The sequence below is a fragment of the Branchiostoma floridae genome, chromosome 2 (genome assembly GCF_000003815.2).
Source record: "Branchiostoma floridae strain S238N-H82 chromosome 2, Bfl_VNyyK, whole genome shotgun sequence".
NCBI lineage: Eukaryota > Metazoa > Chordata > Leptocardii > Amphioxiformes > Branchiostomatidae > Branchiostoma > Branchiostoma floridae.
The window spans coordinates 5395835-5417021 of record NC_049980.1 but is presented as its reverse complement, the minus strand read 5'-3'; the positions used below and the strand labels follow the sequence as shown (position 1 = coordinate 5417021).

At 43.1% G+C, this 21187-nt stretch overlaps 1 protein-coding gene across 1 annotated transcript in view; it reads left to right on the top strand.

The window, feature by feature from the left end:
* Positions 1 to 21187, top strand: part of LOC118431591 (sushi, von Willebrand factor type A, EGF and pentraxin domain-containing protein 1-like) — a 44236-nt gene that overhangs the window by 12799 nt on the left and 10250 nt on the right. Inside the window, exons 15-35 of the mRNA XM_035842836.1 lie at positions 456 to 653; positions 1415 to 1990; positions 2491 to 2667; positions 3295 to 3471; positions 3625 to 3801; positions 4204 to 4380; positions 5041 to 5217; positions 5781 to 5957; positions 6461 to 6637; positions 10938 to 11114; positions 11873 to 12049; positions 13380 to 13556; positions 14074 to 14250; positions 14767 to 14943; positions 15495 to 15671; positions 17123 to 17296; positions 17685 to 17858; positions 18598 to 18774; positions 19292 to 19408; positions 19791 to 19913; positions 20435 to 20739. Of these exons, the coding sequence (XP_035698729.1) occupies positions 456 to 653; positions 1415 to 1990; positions 2491 to 2667; positions 3295 to 3471; positions 3625 to 3801; positions 4204 to 4380; positions 5041 to 5217; positions 5781 to 5957; positions 6461 to 6637; positions 10938 to 11114; positions 11873 to 12049; positions 13380 to 13556; positions 14074 to 14250; positions 14767 to 14943; positions 15495 to 15671; positions 17123 to 17296; positions 17685 to 17858; positions 18598 to 18774; positions 19292 to 19408; positions 19791 to 19913; positions 20435 to 20739 (4145 nt within the window). The remainder of the gene's footprint in view (positions 1 to 455; positions 654 to 1414; positions 1991 to 2490; positions 2668 to 3294; positions 3472 to 3624; positions 3802 to 4203; positions 4381 to 5040; positions 5218 to 5780; positions 5958 to 6460; positions 6638 to 10937; positions 11115 to 11872; positions 12050 to 13379; positions 13557 to 14073; positions 14251 to 14766; positions 14944 to 15494; positions 15672 to 17122; positions 17297 to 17684; positions 17859 to 18597; positions 18775 to 19291; positions 19409 to 19790; positions 19914 to 20434; positions 20740 to 21187) is intronic.

Genomic DNA, 21187 nt, shown 5'->3' with positions numbered 1-21187 from the left:
GACTTATCACACGATGAAAGCAATCAACAGCGTAGTGTAAGGTTAGAGTCGACTGGAGTTTAACAGGCTCAATTACAAGTCCGAATGACATAACAGGCTCAACTAAAAGTCCGAAAGAAATAGCAGGCTCAACTACAAGACTTACTACAAAAGGCACAACAGGCTCAGTTACAAGTCCAAATGGCACAACAGGCACAACTACAAGTCCAAATGGCACAACAGACTCGGCTATAAGCCCAAATGGCACAACAGGCTCAACTACAAGTCCAACTGGCACAACAGGCTTACGTACAAGTCCAAATGGCACAACATGCTGTACTACAAATCGAATGGCGCAACAGGCTCAACTACAAGTCCAAATGACACAACTTACTCTACTATAAGTCTAAATTTCACAATACTTCAAGTATGCCAGGAAAGTTCTCAACCTGTTTGTTGATTTCTCATTATTTCAGGTGTACAGTGCCCGGCGTTGACGGCCCCAACTAACGGTCGTCTGAGTCCTACGGGAGCGAACTCCTACCCGGCCGAGGTGACGTTTACCTGTGACCAAGGGTACAGGCTAGTCGGAGCGGAAGTACTGGCTTGCCAAGCTAATGGAATGTGGAATGATTCGGTTCCAACCTGCCGATTTACGATCCCACCTCCACTACGTGAGTTTTTCGATGTTTGATATCAAACTAAGCTATTTACCAGAGCAAATGCTTCATAGAAATTCTGGAGAAGAAAAATTTATCGCTATCACAACAATACCCACGCGAACGTACTACTATCACGAGGACTAGTTAGAAAGGTGTGGTCTGTCGTAGATTTTGGCACCGGTGTGCTTGTATATGTCTCAAAACAACTTTTACTTGCAAAATAGATATTTGCTAAATTTTAACTCACCTTTCATCTAGTACAGTCATTATGAACACTTTTGACTCTTTATCAATCATAATCCACGGCGTAGGTACATGCGTACATTACTTATAGAAAGCGTGATCAAATTGAATCTTACACAAAACCAACCATGGTCTCCCAACTACTGCCAACCGTCACCCGACCATGGTTGGGAGTCTGTTTAGAGTAAGTTTGCCTGTAGTTTTCAGTTGATTGACGCGGTTGGCTACTAGTCTTCTATGCCTGGCGACTGTTTCAAAGTGTTTGAAACATTCGGAAGTGGACGGGAGGCCCTGAATGAGTTGCAAATGGTTGGGGACAGTGGTTAGCTGGGGGTTGGAAGTGAGTCAGCAGTGGTCGCGGCGTGATTGTTCGGAGCGGTCGGGGAAAGGTCGTAATGTTCGAGAGGGGCTTCGAAATTCATATTGACTGTAGCCTGTTGTCAGTCTTAAAATAATTACGTGCACATGCTAATAATGCTACAATTCTATCAACTATTATGTAAAACATTTCTTATCTTCTTTTCTTACAGCCAGCACATGTCCTTATGCTGTAGACCTGGTCTTCCTCGTGGACAGCTCGGAGAGTTTCGGGGCAAACGGTTTCGAGGATGCAAAGACATTTGTCCAGAATGTAGCAAACTATTTTACACTCGGACAAAGCGACACAAGGGTCGGCGTCGTCACGTACAGCAACGAAACCGCACAGGACACTCGAATTAGGCTCAATGAAAATTACACTAGGATTGATGCCTTAACTGCGATCCGTAACATTCCGTATGAAAGCGGTGATACCTTTACTGGGCGTGGTCTAGACCACGTGCGTAACAATTCCTTTCTCGAAGTGAATGGCCGACGGAACACTACCTTCGACATGTTGGTCGTATTGACTGACGGTAACTCGGGAGATGACGTCAGCGCTCCAGCGCAGTCATTACGTCAGTTGGGCGTTACCATATTCGCAGTGGGGGTGGGCATGGAGGCGGACATCAGTCAAGCTACTCTGCAGGCCATTGCGGGTGATCCGAACAGGGTGTTCAGGCTAACAAGCCGCAACCTCCTTCCAGATGATGGCCGCGCCGCAGCTATAAGACAGTCGGTTTGTAACGGTGAGTACCTAAGTTGCCTCTGTTTTCTTATGTGCCCTGCTCAAACTTGTAGCCCACAATATTACCAACACATTATCTTTACTGTTTAACATAGTATTATTTTCCTTTAATATTTTTCCTTCCATCTTAAATGAAATAAAATTTCAGTTTAGGTTGATGATGATTACAATAATGATGATGATAACGAACCGGTTTATCATTTGTAACATAAGTGCTAGACTAAAAATACATACAATGGAATGAGCTAATGTTTCTACCTAACATACAAACAGTAAAGTAGGCCTTGTATAGATACAAATAAGGGATAACTTAAAAAGCAAAAACGACTTTGAATGTGCTTGTTGTACAGATTGCTAATGAGCTTTGACTGAAAGGGTCTACCGGATATAGTGGGGCGGTTGATAATGCAAAAAATATGAATGGTTGACACGGTAGGTATGTCACACCTCCTTAGAACTGTAGATTATTACATGAGAGTAATATGTATAATCTATTTTCAGCTATACGATGCCCTGCCCTGACGTCACCGAGTAACGGCATCCTGAATCCTGCTGGACAGACCTCCCCTGGGAACGTGGTTACCGTCACCTGTAACCAGGGGTACAACCCTACCGGCCAGACCAGCCTTACCTGTCTTCTCAATGGGGACTGGAGTGCAAATGTACCGACATGCAACCGTACGTTGACCTCCTTTTCAGTATTCACTCTCTTCCATCATATAAGATCAACCTTCCGGTACAGATATTCTAACCATACAAACCTTAGAAGAACTTGGCTTGCCTCTAGCCGGATAACCTATTATCAAAATGTATTGTATTTTGAATGTTAGGGTGCAGTCACACTAGCGTGTATATAAATTCCGTATGATGTACGTTTGTACATTTTTTTTTTCATACGCAGTCGTACGCACAATTCACACCTCATACGTATCTCATATCGTTTTGTGTCAGTTTTAGGTACTCGTACTGGCCGCACTGTGCGTATGCCTGCGTACCAAAATTGAAACAAAACGCTTGAGATGCGTAAAGGGTGCTAAATGTGTGTACCACTGCGTATGGAAAAAAGTCAATACGTTATTGATATACACGTGATGTGACGTGTCAAGCAGGTGGACCTCGGTGTAATAATTCTATCCAACAACATGTCGACCTAGTACACCGTTGAACTGCTAGCACACTAGGCCTCTCTGTAATCACTTTGCATCTGTAGTGCTCGATCATCACAAGCAAATCTTTCATGTTGTTGTGGCACAATATTCCAGAGATCCAAAAATGTAGTTTTCCAACATTGTTTTGTAATTTCAGGTGTGCAATGTCCGCCGCTGACGGCCCCAACTAACGGAGGTCTGACTCCTGCCGGAATGAACTCCTACCAGGACGCGGTTACCTTCAGTTGTAACACGGGGTACGGGCTAAACGGGGCAGCTACCCTGAGGTGCCAAGCTGACGGACAGTGGAGCGATCCTACTCCAACATGCCAACGTAAGATTCGTTTAAAATTGATTGTACACAGTCGAGATTTTACCAAAGCTCGATCCATGCCCATACAATCGGAGGTATTGAAAGTAAAGAACGCTCCTTTTCACATTTTGAATTCTGTCAAGACGTTCACTGACCTTTATGCAATGATTTCAGCCGGACAGTGTCCGACGTTGACGGCCCCAACAAACGGAATGCTGTCTCCTCCGGGAATGACGTCATACCAGGACACGGTCACGTTCACCTGTAACACGGGGTACGTGCTGAACGGAGCCTCCACGACGACATGCCAGGTTGATTTAACATGGAGTAATGCTGTTCCATCATGCCAACGTAAGAAAATACCTCTAAACAAGAGTTCTAAGAAGTCATAACCCCGTAATATATTCATCGTATTTCATGTTTGATTGGGGGTCCCTACTCAGACGGAGGGTTAAGCCCGCGACAACGTTCATGTCGCCTAACGCCAGAAAGGCTTATTATAGAGCCACCAAATTTGTGAGTTTTTCAAAAATTAGTTGGTAACGATTTCACAAAGATTAAAAAAATTCCCATTTTCGTGTTGCCACGGCAGCCGTTTGTTGGCTATTTTTGACGAAAATCGCTAATTTCAGTTCTAACAACGTATCTTTCACCATTACTGCTATATTCTTATTAAATAAAATGTTATCTTTAGAATATCCATCATTTAAGTCAATCATTCAAGTAACAGTTGTTCATATACCACCCCTTCAGGCGTACAGTGCCCACAATTGGGGGCTCTGACAAACGGAGTATTGCGACCATCGGGCGCCACATCATACCAGGACGTGGTGGAGTTCATTTGTAACCTGGGGTACGAACTTGAGGGTCCTCCTAGCACTACCTGCCAGGCAGACCGCACGTGGAGCAATCCTGTCCGAACATGTTCAGGTACATACTGGGAGAAAATACTATATATAAAATACTTTAACTATGTTATGTGGTGCGGTGTGGTTGGAGCAAAACCCTTCTGTCCGGAGTTGGTGATTCACTTCAAATCACCCGGTTGGAGGCCTGGCGAACCTCCATACCGTATCAGCCACACGGTGATTTACATCATTCACCCGGACGGGAGACCTGGCGCATCCCCGTCTTGTAATTAGCCAGCGAAAGGGTATGTTACCCCGAAAGGGGCGGTATCACCCCGTCGTGTGCGAACATGTGCGAACATGTTTACATTTGATCACGTCGACCGATGATGAACTATGTTATGCTGCGTACATGTATGAGTGTTTGTCTTGCAGTCGGTAGGTCGTAAGTTCCCAGGCCAAGTCAAACCAAAGACTTAGAATATGGTGCAATGCTGCTTTCTCTGCGTAGCATTTAGCAATTTGGAACAAATGCTTATTGGAGTTGAGCACACAGACTACATTTGGAGTCGCCTCCTGTCATAGTTATTGCAAAACGCAGTGAAGCTAAAGAAACAGAGGTGGGCTCCGTCCGATGCACCATAGAAAGGACGTAGCATTGTAGAGCATATTTTAGGGCCCTTCCTTGTTGGCAACGAAAATCATAGCACATGTTTTTCACGTGATCCCTCCTTTATTTCAGCTGTACAATGTCCATCGATGTCGGCTCCATCTAACGGAGCGGTGTCTTCCACTGGACCGAACTTTTACCAGGACCAGGTCACCTTCAGCTGTGATCCGGGCTACGGACTGGACGGCACCGCAAGATTGACTTGTCGAGCTGACGGAACGTGGAGCAACCCTTCTCCAACCTGTAGACGTAAGATGCATTGATATTGATCTATTCGAAAATTGTGTAAGGTCTAGAATAGGAATATGAAAATAAAACTACTCACGACGAAAAGAATGCTTGTGATGAGAAGATCTTTGTGTCAAGAATCTATTATAAGAAAAGCCTGCGTTACAATTAAAGGGAACGTCAACAGAATTTTAGATCGGCTGGAGCTCGACAAATTTCAAAGTTATCAGAGTGTCGACCGTTTTTTTCGCAAAAACATCATTCTGCCCGGACAAAAATTTGAAAGGGGCTCGGTTTTAGTTCTGGAAAGTTTAAGATTTTGTATTTCCTGGCTTTGGTGCACAGCTGATATGGAGGTTTGAATCCCTACCAACGAGCGGCTAAAATTGACCCGAGGCCCTAGTATACTAGTAATCACCAGGACAAAATGCCCATTTGGAGTTTCTTGATTTATGACGGGGGTTTAACGATGCCAGATTCAAAAGTCCCCCTTTTCGTTCCCCAATGTTTGGAAACGCTTCTCTGCATTGCTTATCGATCATCAGACGCATTTATTTTTCGATAATTATATTCCACGATTCTAGTTGGACAATGTCCGAGCCTGGCGGCCCCTGCCAATGGACAACGGAATAATATCGGAGTGAACTCCTTCCAAACCACCGTCACCTTCACCTGCAACTCAGGCTACCAACTAGTCGGCGCCTCCAGTGCAACGTGCCAGGCTGATCTAACATGGAGTGATAACGTTCCAACATGTCAACGTATGATAATTTCAACATTTTTAAGATAGCATTAACAAACACAGTTACTCAACAAGCAATCATAGAATCTTAGTACAGTCAAAACGTCCAAAGAAGAAACTCAACGAACAAGCTATCACTAGAGAGCGGTGCCTAACGTACCTTGTGTAGAGTTGATTTGGGCAGATTTGACTGTATACTACATGTTTGGGGTTTAGAAGGCTCTGGAAAGAATGGGATTGGCTCGGTGCATGTAGTAATCCACTGCCCATGTTTTCCTACGGCATTATGCAGCCTTTACCTTCTACATGTCTGTCCTTTTTATTTATGTGTTATTAGTTACTAACAATGTACGTAAGTGCAGGGCCAAATTACCCCCCTCTGTCTGAAAGCAGAGAAAGCAAAACAGTAGACATTCTGGGTTGAGCTACATGCAGAATACAGGACACAATCATCATCATTACATTATTCTGTGCTTTGTAGCTCTGTAACCATCAACTTTATTGACATTCTTGTTACCTCAGCTGTAACGTGCCCGGCTCGGACGGCTCCAACGAACGGAGCAGTGAATCCACCCGGCGATGCATCGTACCAAGACGACGTCCAGTTTACTTGCAGCCAGGGCTACCAGCTGAACGGTGCCTCTAGTGATACCTGCCAAGCTGACGGAACATGGAATGCATCTGTTCCGACTTGCACAGGTACATATAAGAATTATGTGTAGTAAATACAGTTTACAAAAGTTATGATCTACAATTAAAAAAAATATTATGATCATTACTTCCCAACCTACGTCATCAGTAGGTAAGTATTGAGAGGAAAACACGGGTGAGCTGCGTGGGTCTAGTTCTCCATGCCATGAAATCTTCGAAGACATTGTCAAAATGTACGAATGAGGATTCCCGTGAAGTTCGTATTTCGATTAGAAAGAAGAGGATATCTAACTTTAGACAGAGAAAATTGATACACACACCACGGGTGACGGCTGAATTGTCCATTTTTTTTTTCTTTTCTCTCACCTCACCTTATGTTACTAAGTGTCCCCTGCAAAACAATGATCATAATCATTTGATAGACAAGTCTCTAAACTATATACTTACTTACTTACTTACTTAGTTCGAGCTCCCGCTCGAACCAATCCAGAGATCTTCCTCCAATGCACTTGGTCCTCCATGGCCCTTTGTAGCTCTTTGGTATCATGCAGACTTGTGTCACTACGTAGATTGTCTAGGTAGGTCACCCTGGGTCTTCCCCTACCTCTTTTTCCTTTAGTAGTAGGCTCCCAAAGTACAAGATGGTGTGCAGGGATTTCAGGGTGTCTAACACAATGCCCAGCCAGTTTCAATCTGCGCTGTTGTATTTTCTTGGTGACTGATGGTATGTCTTGGTACAGTTGCTCATTCGTGAGCTTTTGTTGCCATGAAACGTTTAGGCACATGCGTAACATGCGGGTGTAACAGCCATTTAACCTTTTCTCGAGTGACTTGGTTAAGGTCCACGTTTCCGAGCCATGTAACAGTACAGATTCCACGGTGGCAATGAATAACCTTACTTTAATCCTGCGTGGAAGATTGGATTTCCATATCTTGTTTAGCTTGTGACAACTTTTCCAGGCAAGAGCTTTCCTGACTTCTAAGTCTGTTTCTGAACTCTGCATCATTGAGCCAAGATATTTAAAGTTTCTGACCACTTCTATGATATCACCACTTTTGGACCGAATGATGACAGGTGTTTTCTGGTTGAAGGTCATCATTTTGGTTAATTTTCTTAGCGTTTAGGTGTAGTCCAACTTTTCCAGCTTCATTTTCCAGCCGGGATAGTAGTTGCTGTGCCTGTACTAGTTTTTCAGCTAAAAGGGCTATATCGTCCGCGAAGTCAAGGTCATTTAAGACGACAGGAGGATGTCGTTTGCTTTTTCTTCTCTCAAGCTCAAAGCCCAGTTCTACATCTTGGTTACCTATGGTCTGGCGCATAACATGATCTAGAACTATCGCGAAAAGGTAGGGTGCCAGAGTGTCACCTTGTAGCACTCCTGCGGTGATATCAAAAGGTTCGGTTTCACCATCTGGGGTAAGTACTCTCGCTCGTGTGTTTTGATGTAGTAAGTCTATAACATCCACCAATACATTAGGAATGCCGTAGGCTCTCAAAATATTCATCATTTTTCCTCTATGTATGCTGTCGAAAGCTTTACGAAAGTCAACGAATATAATAATTGCTTCCATGTTGTAGTTCAAAACCCCTTCGATCAGCCTCCGAAGTGCTAGTATGTGCGAGGTTGTAGAGCGCCCCGGGCGAAATCCATTTTGGTTAGGTCTCAGAACCCTATCAATCATTGGTTGGATGCGGTTTAGTATCATCTTGTTAGTGATTTTAGCTGCGATACTGGTGAGCATTATGCCTCTGTAGTTAGAATATTCTCTTAGGTCACCAGATTTTGGTATTGGAACAAGATTCCCCGTAGACCACTGCTCTGGTTTCTCCCCTAAGAACAATCTGTTACAGAAATCTAGTATAATGTCATCAAAATCACACAGTTTCAGAACGTCTGGCGGAATCCCGTCGGGCCCAGGAGATTTTCCAAGAGATAATCTTTCCTTGACTGCAATATACTCTTCCTTACTGAATGGATCAGTCCGTATGTCTAGATTTTGAATGACAGGAGGTATCGGTTCATCTGGACATCCGTCAATTTCTGGGTCACTTCCTAACAACTGGGAGGAGTATTCTTTCCACCTCTTTAGACGGTCTTCTTTACTAGATCCTTTTAGTACACACTTGTTTACAGTTTTTCGTCCTGTGATGTTGTTTATAAGTCTCCAACTCTCTCTATGTCTACTGCTTGTATCAGCTTCTTCAACCTGCTGAATCATGGATTCTAGTTCCTCTTCCGTAACAAGGTCATATGCCTGTTGCAGATTGTATTTGGCTTTTTGTAGCTTTTCGTGGTTTTTGTTCTTAGGACGTTTTTGGTATTTAGTAAACATACATTGAACACCTTTCCTTGCTTTGGTTACCCTAGGATCCTTAGAAGTGCATTTTTTCTTTGTTTTCCTTCTTAATGGTATGAGTTCTTTGGCTACCAGTTCATTTGCTTGCACAAAGTGATCATACGCCTCAGTTGCGGATTCCCCTTCTACACACAAGGCTTGGTATTTGTTCTTTACTTCAATAGTATATTCGTGTTGTATACCTTCGTCATCCAAAATTTTCCAGTCATAGAGTTTTCTATTGGATGGTTTTTCTACTCGCAGACTGAGTTTCAGTTGAGCGGTAACAATCCTGTGGTCAGATCAAATGCTACTGAAGGTGTTGTATGCCTCGCAGTTTTTTACCGAGTGAATCCATTTTTTATTTACCAGAATGAAATCCACTTGGGTTTTGGTACCACTCATGTCGGATATAAAAGTCCAAAGTTTGCCCTGCTTTTTCTGGAAGTAGGTGTTGGTGACTACAAGACCAGCTTCATTTGCTAGGTCACTGACCATTGTACCGTTCTTGTTGGTACACTGATGGTAAGTATGACGAGTAACATCTTTGCCTAAGTGCGCGTTAAAGTCTCCTATGACCAACAAGACGTTGTGCTTTGGAATTTCCTGTATCGCAGACAGTAAGTTGTTGTAATGCTCATCTGCATTATTACTCCCTTCTACAGGTGAGTAATGAACAACGATTGTAAGCGGGGGGAATCCTGAGTTAGTGAAGTTAGCAATTAAGATCCTTTCGTTCCAGGACTTGATGTCAGCCATAGCATTTTCTGCTTTTCTGCTAACTAACAATCCTACCCCTCCAGCTGCTGCACCATTTCTATTTCTCCATGCAGAGGTCGTGATCAGGGAGTAATTTCCATATGAGTGGAATAAAATGGTCTCATCCTCATCCCTGTGTACTATTTTGTGGTCTACAACTCCGAGTATTTCAATGGAGAAGTTGCTGCATAAAGTGACGAGTTCCTGTCTTTTACTTTCCAGTCTAATTGATCTTACATTCATAGTAGCTACATTTAGGTGATGTTGACATTCAAGAATTCTGACTCTTTGGGAACTGCCGTCGGAACCCTCCCTTCCTTTCGGATTTGAGGAGAATTCGTCATAGCTTCTAAAAGAGCGTGCAGGTCCCTTGGAGTTAACGATAGGGGCTTTAACCCTAGTGCTGTCGGATTGTGCTCTCATGATTGGTTTTTCTCAAGCTAAATAATGAGCAGGGGGCGCTACTCCTCCTGTCATTCCATGGTTCCCCGCTAACTGGGGCGTGTGCGCCTACCCATTGTTGTACTGCAATGTCAGTCCAATCATCTGCGAAGCCGCGGCGTTCGATGTACCAAGTCACCAGTCTGTCGATGTTTGCCACACGAACAAGCTGCCACCCGTGGAAATAGCAGGATTTTTTGCAATGAGGTTTACTCCTCGGCAGGTTGAGGTCACGCGTTGATGAGCACAGAACAAAGGAAAAGTTGATGAAATAAAAATAAACTTGGCAAAAGGTGCACAGTCTCTCCTCTTCAGTGATGGTGGGGTGGGAGGGGGGCACTATCCAAGATTCCAAAGTTTAGGTTTGAAAAACATGCTATCTACCAAACAAAACATAAAAAGGAAACAGAAAGTACACTGTAAACCCTGTCTAAGGTTAGGATGGCTCATATTTAGGCCCATTGGAGCCTCTCTCACCAAAGATTGAGTTTGATTTCAAATCTCCTTTGGGCATCCTGTCATGGCCGCTGACCTCTTGACCTCTCTAAACTATATACTTATGCTCCAAAACTTGCGTTGTGTACCATTTTTGAGTCTCAACTTATTGGTCACCCCTCGTACAGTTACCGTACGAAGCGAGATGTTGAATCTACACAATATATGAGCAAACATCATACATAAGTCATTGTAGATTGGATTGTACATCTGCTTTACAATTATTATGCTTTCCTGAAATAGTACCGACTCGTGATAAGGTATTTCATTCATACATTCCATTCTAATCTTTTCCTGATATCATTCTTTGTTTTAGTTGTACAATGTCCGGTATTGACTCCTCCAACAAACGGAGCGCTAACTCCTACGGGGACTACCTCCTACAACACCGTGGTCACGTTTAGCTGTAACACTGGATACGTACGGAACGGCGCTGAAACCACGACGTGCCAAGCTGACGGAACATGGAGTAACGCTGTTCCAACATGCACACGTAAGACGACCTTAAATTTTGGTCTATGCTAACAATTAACGTCAAAGTGCATTAAAATAAACTACACAGACAGTAACTGAAAGAGATTTCGTCTGTTCCAATGTAACAAAACAAAGACGACTTTGATACTTATAAAAATGTAATATTCACGCATGCACGTACAGAGAAATGTATCATGTACGTATAAGAATACGAAAATTGTCGTAACTACGTTTGGCTGGAGGTTAATTGAAAATATTCGCTAGGAACAAATAAAGAATGTAGCTTCGTGGATTATCGGATCCCTAAATGTTTCGTAACACAGTCGGTTTGGCTTTAATTTTAAGGAAGACAATGTCTGTCGTTGGCGAATATAATTATGTACAGGTGTAGACAATGAAATTATCAATCCCATCATTGCACATCATAGATGCAATTCTTCCAAACTTTCAAACGTTTGCATGCAATCAGCTATACAGTCACCGAGACAAAATTTTGCAAATTTTGCACGATGCGTTGTTAAGAACTTGCAATAATAGAAAATTTGAAATAAAGCAACAAGGCAATTTAGATACGACAATTACTATCAGTAACAACGTACAGTTACAGCGGACATTACATGTATAGAACAGGGTAAAGTAGCTTTGTGACAGTTTGCCTTTTTTAGTTGGCAATTTGAGTTCCATATGATAGGATGTCTTTGCTATCCATGGCAATTGTACACGGTATTTTTGTTGATATTGGCAAAATGTTTTGACCAAGATACTTTCCCTTTTTAGCTGTAACATGTCCGACGCTGACTGCCCCAGTAAACGGTGTATGGAATCCTACCGGAGCAAACTCTTACACGAACACGGTTACGATCAACTGTAACGTGGGATACGTACCAGATGGGGTCTCTAGCATCACGTGTCAGGCAGATCGCTCGTGGAGTGCCGCATTACCGACATGCAGACGTAAGCCGATTTTTCCAACCAATTTTCCTAAAAAATTACGATGTCTGACAGCACATCTTAATCACGGAGAAGGACCAAGTCTCGATCTCGCGAGAGAACACGAGATTAGGTCAGGCTTGTATAGATCATCTGACCCCTCTCCCCACCTCCTTGCCGAGTAGGGGTAGATATGTACTTTTGGAGGTATGTACTTTACCATTAAAACAGTCACTGTTTGAAGAAAGTTGGTAGTAACTGTATAACATGCATTGGCATAATACCGGTAGTAAGACTTATACCGGTAGATTAAAAATACTGGAACTTAAAGAGATCTACACATGCAACAATAGTTATTTCTGAGCTGTGCACACTTCAGACATCTAGGTGTCCAATACACCATTTACAAAGCATCGATAACAATGCATTCGAAGACAACAAGGCCAAAAGTTTTCAGTATACTTTTTTTTTTAATTTCGGCGAAGGCAGCTCGTCGTGGGACGAACACACTGTCACATTCATTGCCAAATTTATATAGATCATAATTACACATGCTCACGGCACAAGACGAACATGATTCAACAACAATCTTGAATTTCTGTTGGTGACCTACAACTCATGTAAAAGTGTGAAGAACCGTTGCATAATAGCCCGGATCTATAGACTGAATGGGCAAAATTGAACGTACGCAGCCATTTTCCCGCCATTTTTATATCTACGCTAGCAGTGAAGTGTTACGTCATAGCGGTTGTGACGGACAGAAGTTAAATGAAAATTCTTGACAGTATACGTCCGTTTTCTCATGACATTTTGTATGCTCATGCAGGTTTATGTTTTATGCATTTACTGACAGAAAAGGAAGGAACATCAGAGGATGTATAAATGTACATAGCGGCAGTTAATTGTGCCGTGTTTCTTCCTACCGGTATTTTGTACCTCCTCCCAACCACGCGCCCGTTCGCCGTGTAATTCCGCGGCGTGTTACAATTACAATATTACGCTTTTAGCAGGACAAGAGTGGCAGAAAAGTTACACAGAAGAAGTGGCAAGGGTAACCTATAACAACAACATGTAACTGGAGAAAATGATGCGTTGACAATTTGTCAAATCAGTATGGCTAGAGAAATCGTCGTAAACGTACCGGTATTATGATAATAGATGTTACATTTGTTACGACTTTTAGACATGGAGAAAATATACAAAATAGAAAGTCCGACAAAATGCCTAAAAATAACACATCAAAAGCAATCGTAGACGAACTTCAGCTTGGCGAGTACAGTAATTCTACATGACAGAATAATTCCTTTCCACGTTATATTCCCTTCACGTAACCAAAACTATATTTTTACTGCAGCCGTTCAGTGCCCACCATTGACAGCCCCTGTAAATGGCGCATTGAGTCAGACTGGAGCAACCTCATTCTCGGACGTGGTGCAGTTCCTCTGCAACACAGGTTACGAATTAGACGGTGCCACCAGTGCTACTTGCCAGGCTGACCAAAGATGGAGTGAAACTACTCCGACTTGCAGAGGTATATTCACGAATCATATTCAATCTTTCGCCTCATCATTTTCGGGTATTTCACTGCACTTGGGGCACCGGTGCGGGTTCGAAAGATTACTCAACGAATTTCAGAGATAGATAACGAATTTTCTTACGTCATGCGTATTCTATTGTCTTCTAAGTCATATTTTTACGCATTAAGCAATGTCTAAGTTTTTTTTTTTTAAATCGGCGAAAATAACAAAACAGTGTGGCAGTGATAGAACTCCATAGTGCCGCACCGGGCCGCAAGTGTAGTGAGATACCACCTTTACTGGGTAAGCGGGTGAGTGAGTAATAAGTAAGTGCGTGAGATTGAGTGACCGAGTGAGAGTTAATGAACGAGTGAGTGAGTGAGTGAGTGAGTGAGTGAGTGAGTGAGTGAGTGAGTGAGTGAGTGAGTGAGTGAGCGAGTGAGTGAGTGAGTGAACACGTAGTCGAAATATGCAAAAAATCTTAATCCATTTTGTTGTCTTTTCTAAATTGATTTCATCCTGTGCGTTTAGTTGTGCAGTGTCCGGTATTGTCAGACCCAGCGAACGGAGCTGTGAGTCCTGCCGGAGCGAACTCTTACAACAATGTGGTCAACTTCAACTGTGACACCGGATACCGACTGAGCGGAGTCTCCACTCTGACGTGTCGAGCCGACGGATCATGGAATAATGCGATTCCAACATGTACAGGTGCGGACATAGAATGATTAACACAGTGAAGATGCCGTAACTATGATTTTATGAATACAATTTTTAACATCTTGTTGATATGGCTGTGTGAGATCGTGTGACGTGCGTGGTCGGCAGCGGTTTGTGTTCAGGCCCAAGAGATCCCGAGTTCGAAACCCGCAAATTCACCGATCTTGTGCCCTTGGGAAATGCACTTTACACGATATTTCTCACTTCACTCAGGTGAAAAAATGATTACCTAGTTTCTGCCACAGCCTTCCTCGTTAAATGGAGGTTAAATAAGGGGGGGGGGAGGGGGGGGGTCACACCTTGGTCACGTTAAAGAACCCACCGCACTTATCGAAAAGAGCAGGGGTCCTTCGGGTATGGCTGGTTCAAACCTTACAGTCTGATCTCCGGTTTGACATCTTGCAAAGGTGATAGTCATCTGTAATGTCAAGTCATCCACAAATGTGGTATAACTGAATAAAAAAAAAGAAAAAAGATATTGAAAAATGCAATTTTATGTCTCTTCAGTTGTAACATGCCCGACGTTGACGACCCCAAACAACGGAGCGCTGAATCCGACCGGTGCGAACTCCTACCCGGTCGTGGTGTCGGTCACCTGTAACACGGGATACGAGAGAAACGGAGCCTCAAGTGTGACGTGCCAAGCTGATGGAGCATGGAGTGCTGCAGTTGCCACATGCACACGTGAGTTGAATTCTTTTTGAAACTGAACGATGAAAATCCGAGAAAATTAGATGGCCAAGTCATGGCAGAACAGCTGTTTTTGATAGCATCCAATTGTTCTACAACTTTCTCCCAAAAAGGACATTAGCCAGTATACAGAGGGCAAAACGCAATCACCAGAGGCATTCTATCCGTAAACTACTCGTCGAAGATGCCCTTACTTTGTCTTTCCCCCAAGTAGATCTGCGTAGAGATTAGGTTCATGCTGAAAGCTAGAACTATACATCTTTGAAACAACTTTCTTCATGATCGTTCCTCTGATAATTATAACGTTAGTCTAGCGTCTACCAGGCTCAATAGCCGGTAAGTTATGTCGCCAAATGTATTCTATGAGTGGCTGTTAACTCCTATGGTGTGTGCATTTGGTCAACTTCTTAACATTTTCCTGGTAGAAGCTGCTTTCATATTCCAAGTGTAACCCAAACGTCTGAATGGCCAAAGAGTCCTATCTTGTGGTGATCTCAAGTCTGTACAGAAAACTTTTTAGCATTGCCTTAATCTTGTTAATCCAGCTGTCCAATGTCCGGCATTGGTGGCTCCAACGAACGGAGCAGTGGATCCACCCGGCCGCACTTCATATCAGGACATAGTGGGGTTTACTTGTAACACGGGCTACCAGCTGAACGGGGCCTCCAGTACTACCTGCCAATCTGACCAAACCTGGAGTGCACCTGTTCCGACATGTACAGGTACGTCTGAAAATTACTAATGTAGTCATGCTAGTGAATGACTTATTATGTTTCCCGAAGGAGAAACATATAACATCTCTACAGATATTTGCATATTCCAACCAGACCAATCAAAACTCAGAAAAAAATGGAAGATTTAACATGCAGTCTACGTTTCCAGCTTTTTGATTGGCTAAAATCTGACTTTCTCTGGGATACATCGGAAGTGAACCTATTAACGCACAGGACACAAAATGGAACTCGGCAGCGAAAATCTCGGGCGTCAGCCAATCGGCCATGCCTTCAAGCAAACCAAGCAGGCGCTCTAGGAAGAAGTTGCCCGCTATGGAACGAACGACATCGCTAACTTTTCACACAAAAATATTTATCTTCAGACAATTGGACCTTGGAATCTTGGAAATTATGAACGGACCTGTTGCAATACATTTGCATACCTGTTAAAAGCCCCCGATTGTAGTTATGCGTTATAGTTGAGTACTAACATCTGATTTGTACGCTTTTGTTGCTGGATCAACCCGGGTTCGAATCCGAAGAGGTTCAGTTTTTTTTTCCTTTTGAAACATACATTTGATATAAGACTACAACATCAAACCCCGCATTTTTTGGTAAAGAAACAGCTTGCTTGTGAATGTACCGCAGTAGTAATCAGTGCCGCGGTAAGAGGGAGGGGGGTGACGGGGGTGGATTCGCGAAATCAAAAAGTTGCTACAATGAAAATTTAGCGGTCGACTAGTGACCGTTAAAACCGCCGGGAAACATTATGCATTTTCACGAAAATGTTGCCTCTCTAGTGTTGTCTTATCTTTTTTTAGTTACATGTATTATGCAAAATTTACAAATTACAACAGAAATCGAGCTGAGGACAGAACCGAAACCATATTGGCTTGTTCCAGCTCTTTCCCCATCTAAAGCCTAGGTTACACATAGCCTCCCGATCTTTCCTCGATCTTAGCTTGGAATGTTTTTGGGGCTAGGTCGGCTGCTGTCGGCTGGTGGTCGGGAACCATGTCCAGCTTTGGGTAAGGCTTATGTCCTAATTTCACCAGTGCCCGTCAGAGATGTAGCCCAGGTTGGGCCCCGAAACTACCAATTTGTCCCGGTGGACTGCCGAATACTAAGGGCACCCCTCGGTGTTCCCCACGGGCAGATTTTGTCGTCTGCTTGTTTTCGAGACCCGGGTTCGATTTTAAGTCCGAATTAAGTTCAACCCGGTGCCGGCCCGCTCGGTCCCAAAAAAATACCTCAGGAGCCGCAAGGTGTTCTACGGTGCCACGTAGTGGTCACGCCCATAAGTTTAAAATAACTTGAATTGCCCGGTAGGGCCCCTTTTCCAATTGGGACCTAAGCCTAAATGGGGTTTCAGTTGTCATTGTATATATAAAAGAAAACTTTGCCAGTTCTCTTTTGAAAACCCGCACGTTTTCTTCATAATATCATTCTATGTTTTCCAGTCGTGCAGTGTCCATTGTTATCGGCCCCAGTGAACGGAGCGCTTACTCCTGCCGGGTTGACATCGTACCAAGACCGGGTGACGTTCAGCTGCATCCCGGGATACGTACTGAGCGCCGCCGCCGTTGTGACGTGCCAAGCTAACGGGGCATGGAGCCACGTCCCAACATGTAGCCGTAAGATGACGTTATAACATATATGTTGCAATAATTAGGTTATGCACCTATTGTAAATTATCATTGTTTAAAGCTCATCTGACAGGTGTAGTTAGTAATCATAGTACAATGCTAAACCTTCTTCGAACGCAAAGGAATACACGGATCAAGTTTTCAACGACCACTGTCGCCTTCTTCAAGTTCTATACTGATTACCAATCATTTCAAAACGAAAACTCGCTAGAGTTACAAGCACGTGGTTTTATTGACACGTGATCTTTCGAACAATTGACGTCAGCAATTGGTCAAAAGTGCCAGGAAGTTTATAAAATTGGTAAATAATTGCATAATATGCGGTGTTATAGTCCATTGGCATTACATTTTTCCGCAATACTTTTTGTCATTTCAGCCGTACAATGTCCTATACTGAGAGCTCCAAACAACGGATCTCTGAGTACCGGAGCGACCATCTACCAGACGGTGGTCACGTACACCTGTGACCTGGGATACGAAAGGGTCGGCGCCGCCAGTGCTACCTGCCAGTCCGACCGCACTTGGAGCGATCCCGTTGCTACATGCATACGTAAAGATAAATTTATTTTGTAGCCTCATTAATCCATACTGATTTGCTTATATGGATGACATTCTGACTAATACCAGCGTGCGAAAATATTTTTCTGTATGATTCAAAATATCACGTACACGTACATTGGAGCACAAGACAACATAAGATATAATGAATGAAGACCTTTATCGTACATATATACCCACCGGGTTACGTACAGGTCGAAACAGAACGATAGTTTACAGATACATAAGATATTTCTAATGTCAGCAACACAAGAATCATATTCTACTAAGTGAGTTCGATTTCTTCTCCCTTCTTTGTGATACTGAAAATGTGGGAACAGATAGGTTTTACGATCAAATGTTTGCCTAAATTTATAAGGAATATAAATCTATATTCATTATAACAAAACTGAGTGAAAGAGGGAAGTGTAGCAAAAAATCATCAGAAGCCCCCGCCCATATCGTCACTTGTCCCCATGGCGTAAGTGGTAGCGCAACCCCCATACTTGACCATCTGGATCAAATTCCGAATCCGTGAGCCGACGTCTAGGTCGATTCTAGAAATCTCTGGTTTGGCCCTAGCTTGGACAATGCCGCAAGACATTGCATTGTAAAGCCGGCGGCCCCGTGTACGAGGGAGTTTCAGACATAAGCTTCAAACGTCAAAACTCAACATATGAAAGAGTTAGAAATAGTTCCGATTCAACATTACACTTACCATTTAACTAAGCGAGGTTATTTTGCTATTGCAGCTGTACGGTGTCCGCAACTGACAAGTCTGGCAAATGGGGTGATCAATCCTCCCAACCGCAATACGTACCAGGACGTGGTGACGTTTACTTGTAACCAGGGTTTCGAGCTGAACGGAGGAAACGCTGCCACCTGCAGAGCTGACCGTACATGGAGCGAGGCTATCCCAAGTTGTACAGGTAACGCTAGTTCACTTTTAACCGCCGTGTAACCTATATCCGTTGTGTTTCAAAAGGGTATTCACGGCTATGAAGTCGACGGATGGTGGTTTCAAATGGTAAGTTTAAAGCCATCGTCCGTTAAAACAACAGATATAGGTTATCCCGCGGATTAAGGTTACCTATCGTGATGTATTCATGGGTAAAATATCTTACTTGCTATAATTTGTAAGTGCACTCTCTTTGGAAGACGAAACTTCCTTTATTGACTATCAGTCTAAGGCATGTTAAGAATTCTAAATAATTCACTTAATTGATGTACATCCTAACTGCTATTTGAATGACAACATAGCCCTATATTATGTACGTAGTCACTTCAAAGAAACATTTATTCATAGGACTTTAGAAAAAAGCCAAATTCTCTCGCTTCATAATTCATATTCCTTTGATATTAGTTTCCGGTAATATACCGTACATTTGTATTTTTGTATATAAGATAGAAATTCATTATTTTTCTTCTTCATGTTATTGTACACAGATATCAATGAATGCACAAGGAATAGGTGTCATAGTCTGGCTACATGCACAAACACTATCGGCTCGTTCCAGTGTACCTGTTTCAGTGGATATGCTGGAGATGGATTCAGCTGCGCAGGTTGGTTGAAGTCATCAACAAACTGTGAAGTATTAACTTTGATTCTTGGAGTACATTTCATAACTCGTTTGTAATTTAAATATTCGGTACTAGGTTCTAATACGGTGATCAATGAACTCATTGCTATAAACTGGAATTCTTACAGTAACCGTCCATACAGCTACATAATCGAATGAGATGGAGAGAGATACCACTACTGTCTTTCAGGCACAAAGGCCAGTGTCATTACATAAATTTAGTGACAAGTAAACAGCCATACAAAACTAAATTCACCAATATATTATACCCAAATATGATTAGCGTATCAGTTTATGTTCATAAACTTAAGGTTTCGACCAAGTTGACATACCGCTTGTGTGTTCTTTTCACTGGTTTATAACAGATATCAACGAGTGTGCTGCCGTACCAGGGCCATGCCACCAGTTTGCTGATTGCACCAATCTACCAGGGTCATTTACGTGTAACTGCACGGAGGGCTACATCGGAAATGGATTCACTTGTGCAGGTATTTCATTAGAAATATCATAATACCGTGCCATGTGCTGTTCTTAATACCATTCTATGTCATCTCATTTGTTCACTACTCTGTTAATAATCTTTTCCCAACTGTCTCTATCTTCTGCTTTCCGAAGTCAAGACGAAATTGATGCAAATGAGTCAATTAGTTCCTGTTGTTTGAGTTACACGCAAGAGCTAACATTCACCGTATATCAATTTAGAACTGAGTGATTACTTTTTGGTGTATCTAAAGGTGGTATCTCACTGCACTTGCGTCAAGCTTGCGGGGTTCGTTCACTGCGTCACTGTTTTTGTTTTGTTTTGTTCCGATTTCTTTATAATCTAAATATTGCGGAATACGCTAAAGTATGACTTAGAAGACGAAAAAACACGAGTAAGATGATTAGTTCTTTATCTCTGAAATTCGTTGAGTATCTTTCGAACCCCGCGGTGACGTAAGCTTGACGCAGGTGTAGTGAGAGTGCACTTTAACCTTCATCGACGCTTCTGTGACCTTTTCGGTGGTAGCACTTCCATGCGATCGTCTGGACCTGCAAGGCTGGGACATCGTCTTCCTCCTGGACAGCGCTGATCTCGGCAACGAAAGGCAGACATTCGAAGAGGTCAAGGGCTTCACCAGGCAGACCATCGACGAGCTGATAGACAGCGACGGTGTCACCCGCATAGGGCTGGTGCAGTACGATGACACCCAGAACACGACTTTTAATCTGAACCAGCACCAGACCAAGGCTGCTATCCTCAATGCTGTGGACAGCATCGAATATCTCGGTGGAGGCACCTACACGGGAAGAGCAATCCACTATGCTCGACAGGTTCGAATAGCATTTTGATTTGCTTACACTCTACATAATGAATAGTAAGTGTCTCTGACCTGTTTTTGGCTAGTTATTTCTTACAACAACACACTGTCAGCTCTATTCGACGCCCACCTCATTTCTGACGTTGATGAATTCATCTGTTAGGCTAAGGTCCCAATTGCACCAGTGCCCGTCAGGGATGGGGTGTACCAAAAGTGCGAAAAGGAACGAAAAGAAAAGTACCGAAAGTCCGAAAAGGAACGAAATGGTACTTTCCTTATCGTTCCCTTTCGATCCTTTATGTTCCTTTTCGCACTTTCGGTTCGGTACACCGTAGGGATGTACCCCATGTCAGACTCCGAATCCAATGTGTCTGGGAGAACTGCTGGAAACTAGGAGCACCCCTCGGTGTTTCCTCCGGCTAGGTCACTGCATCTATTTGCTACCGTTTCCCGGTTTCATT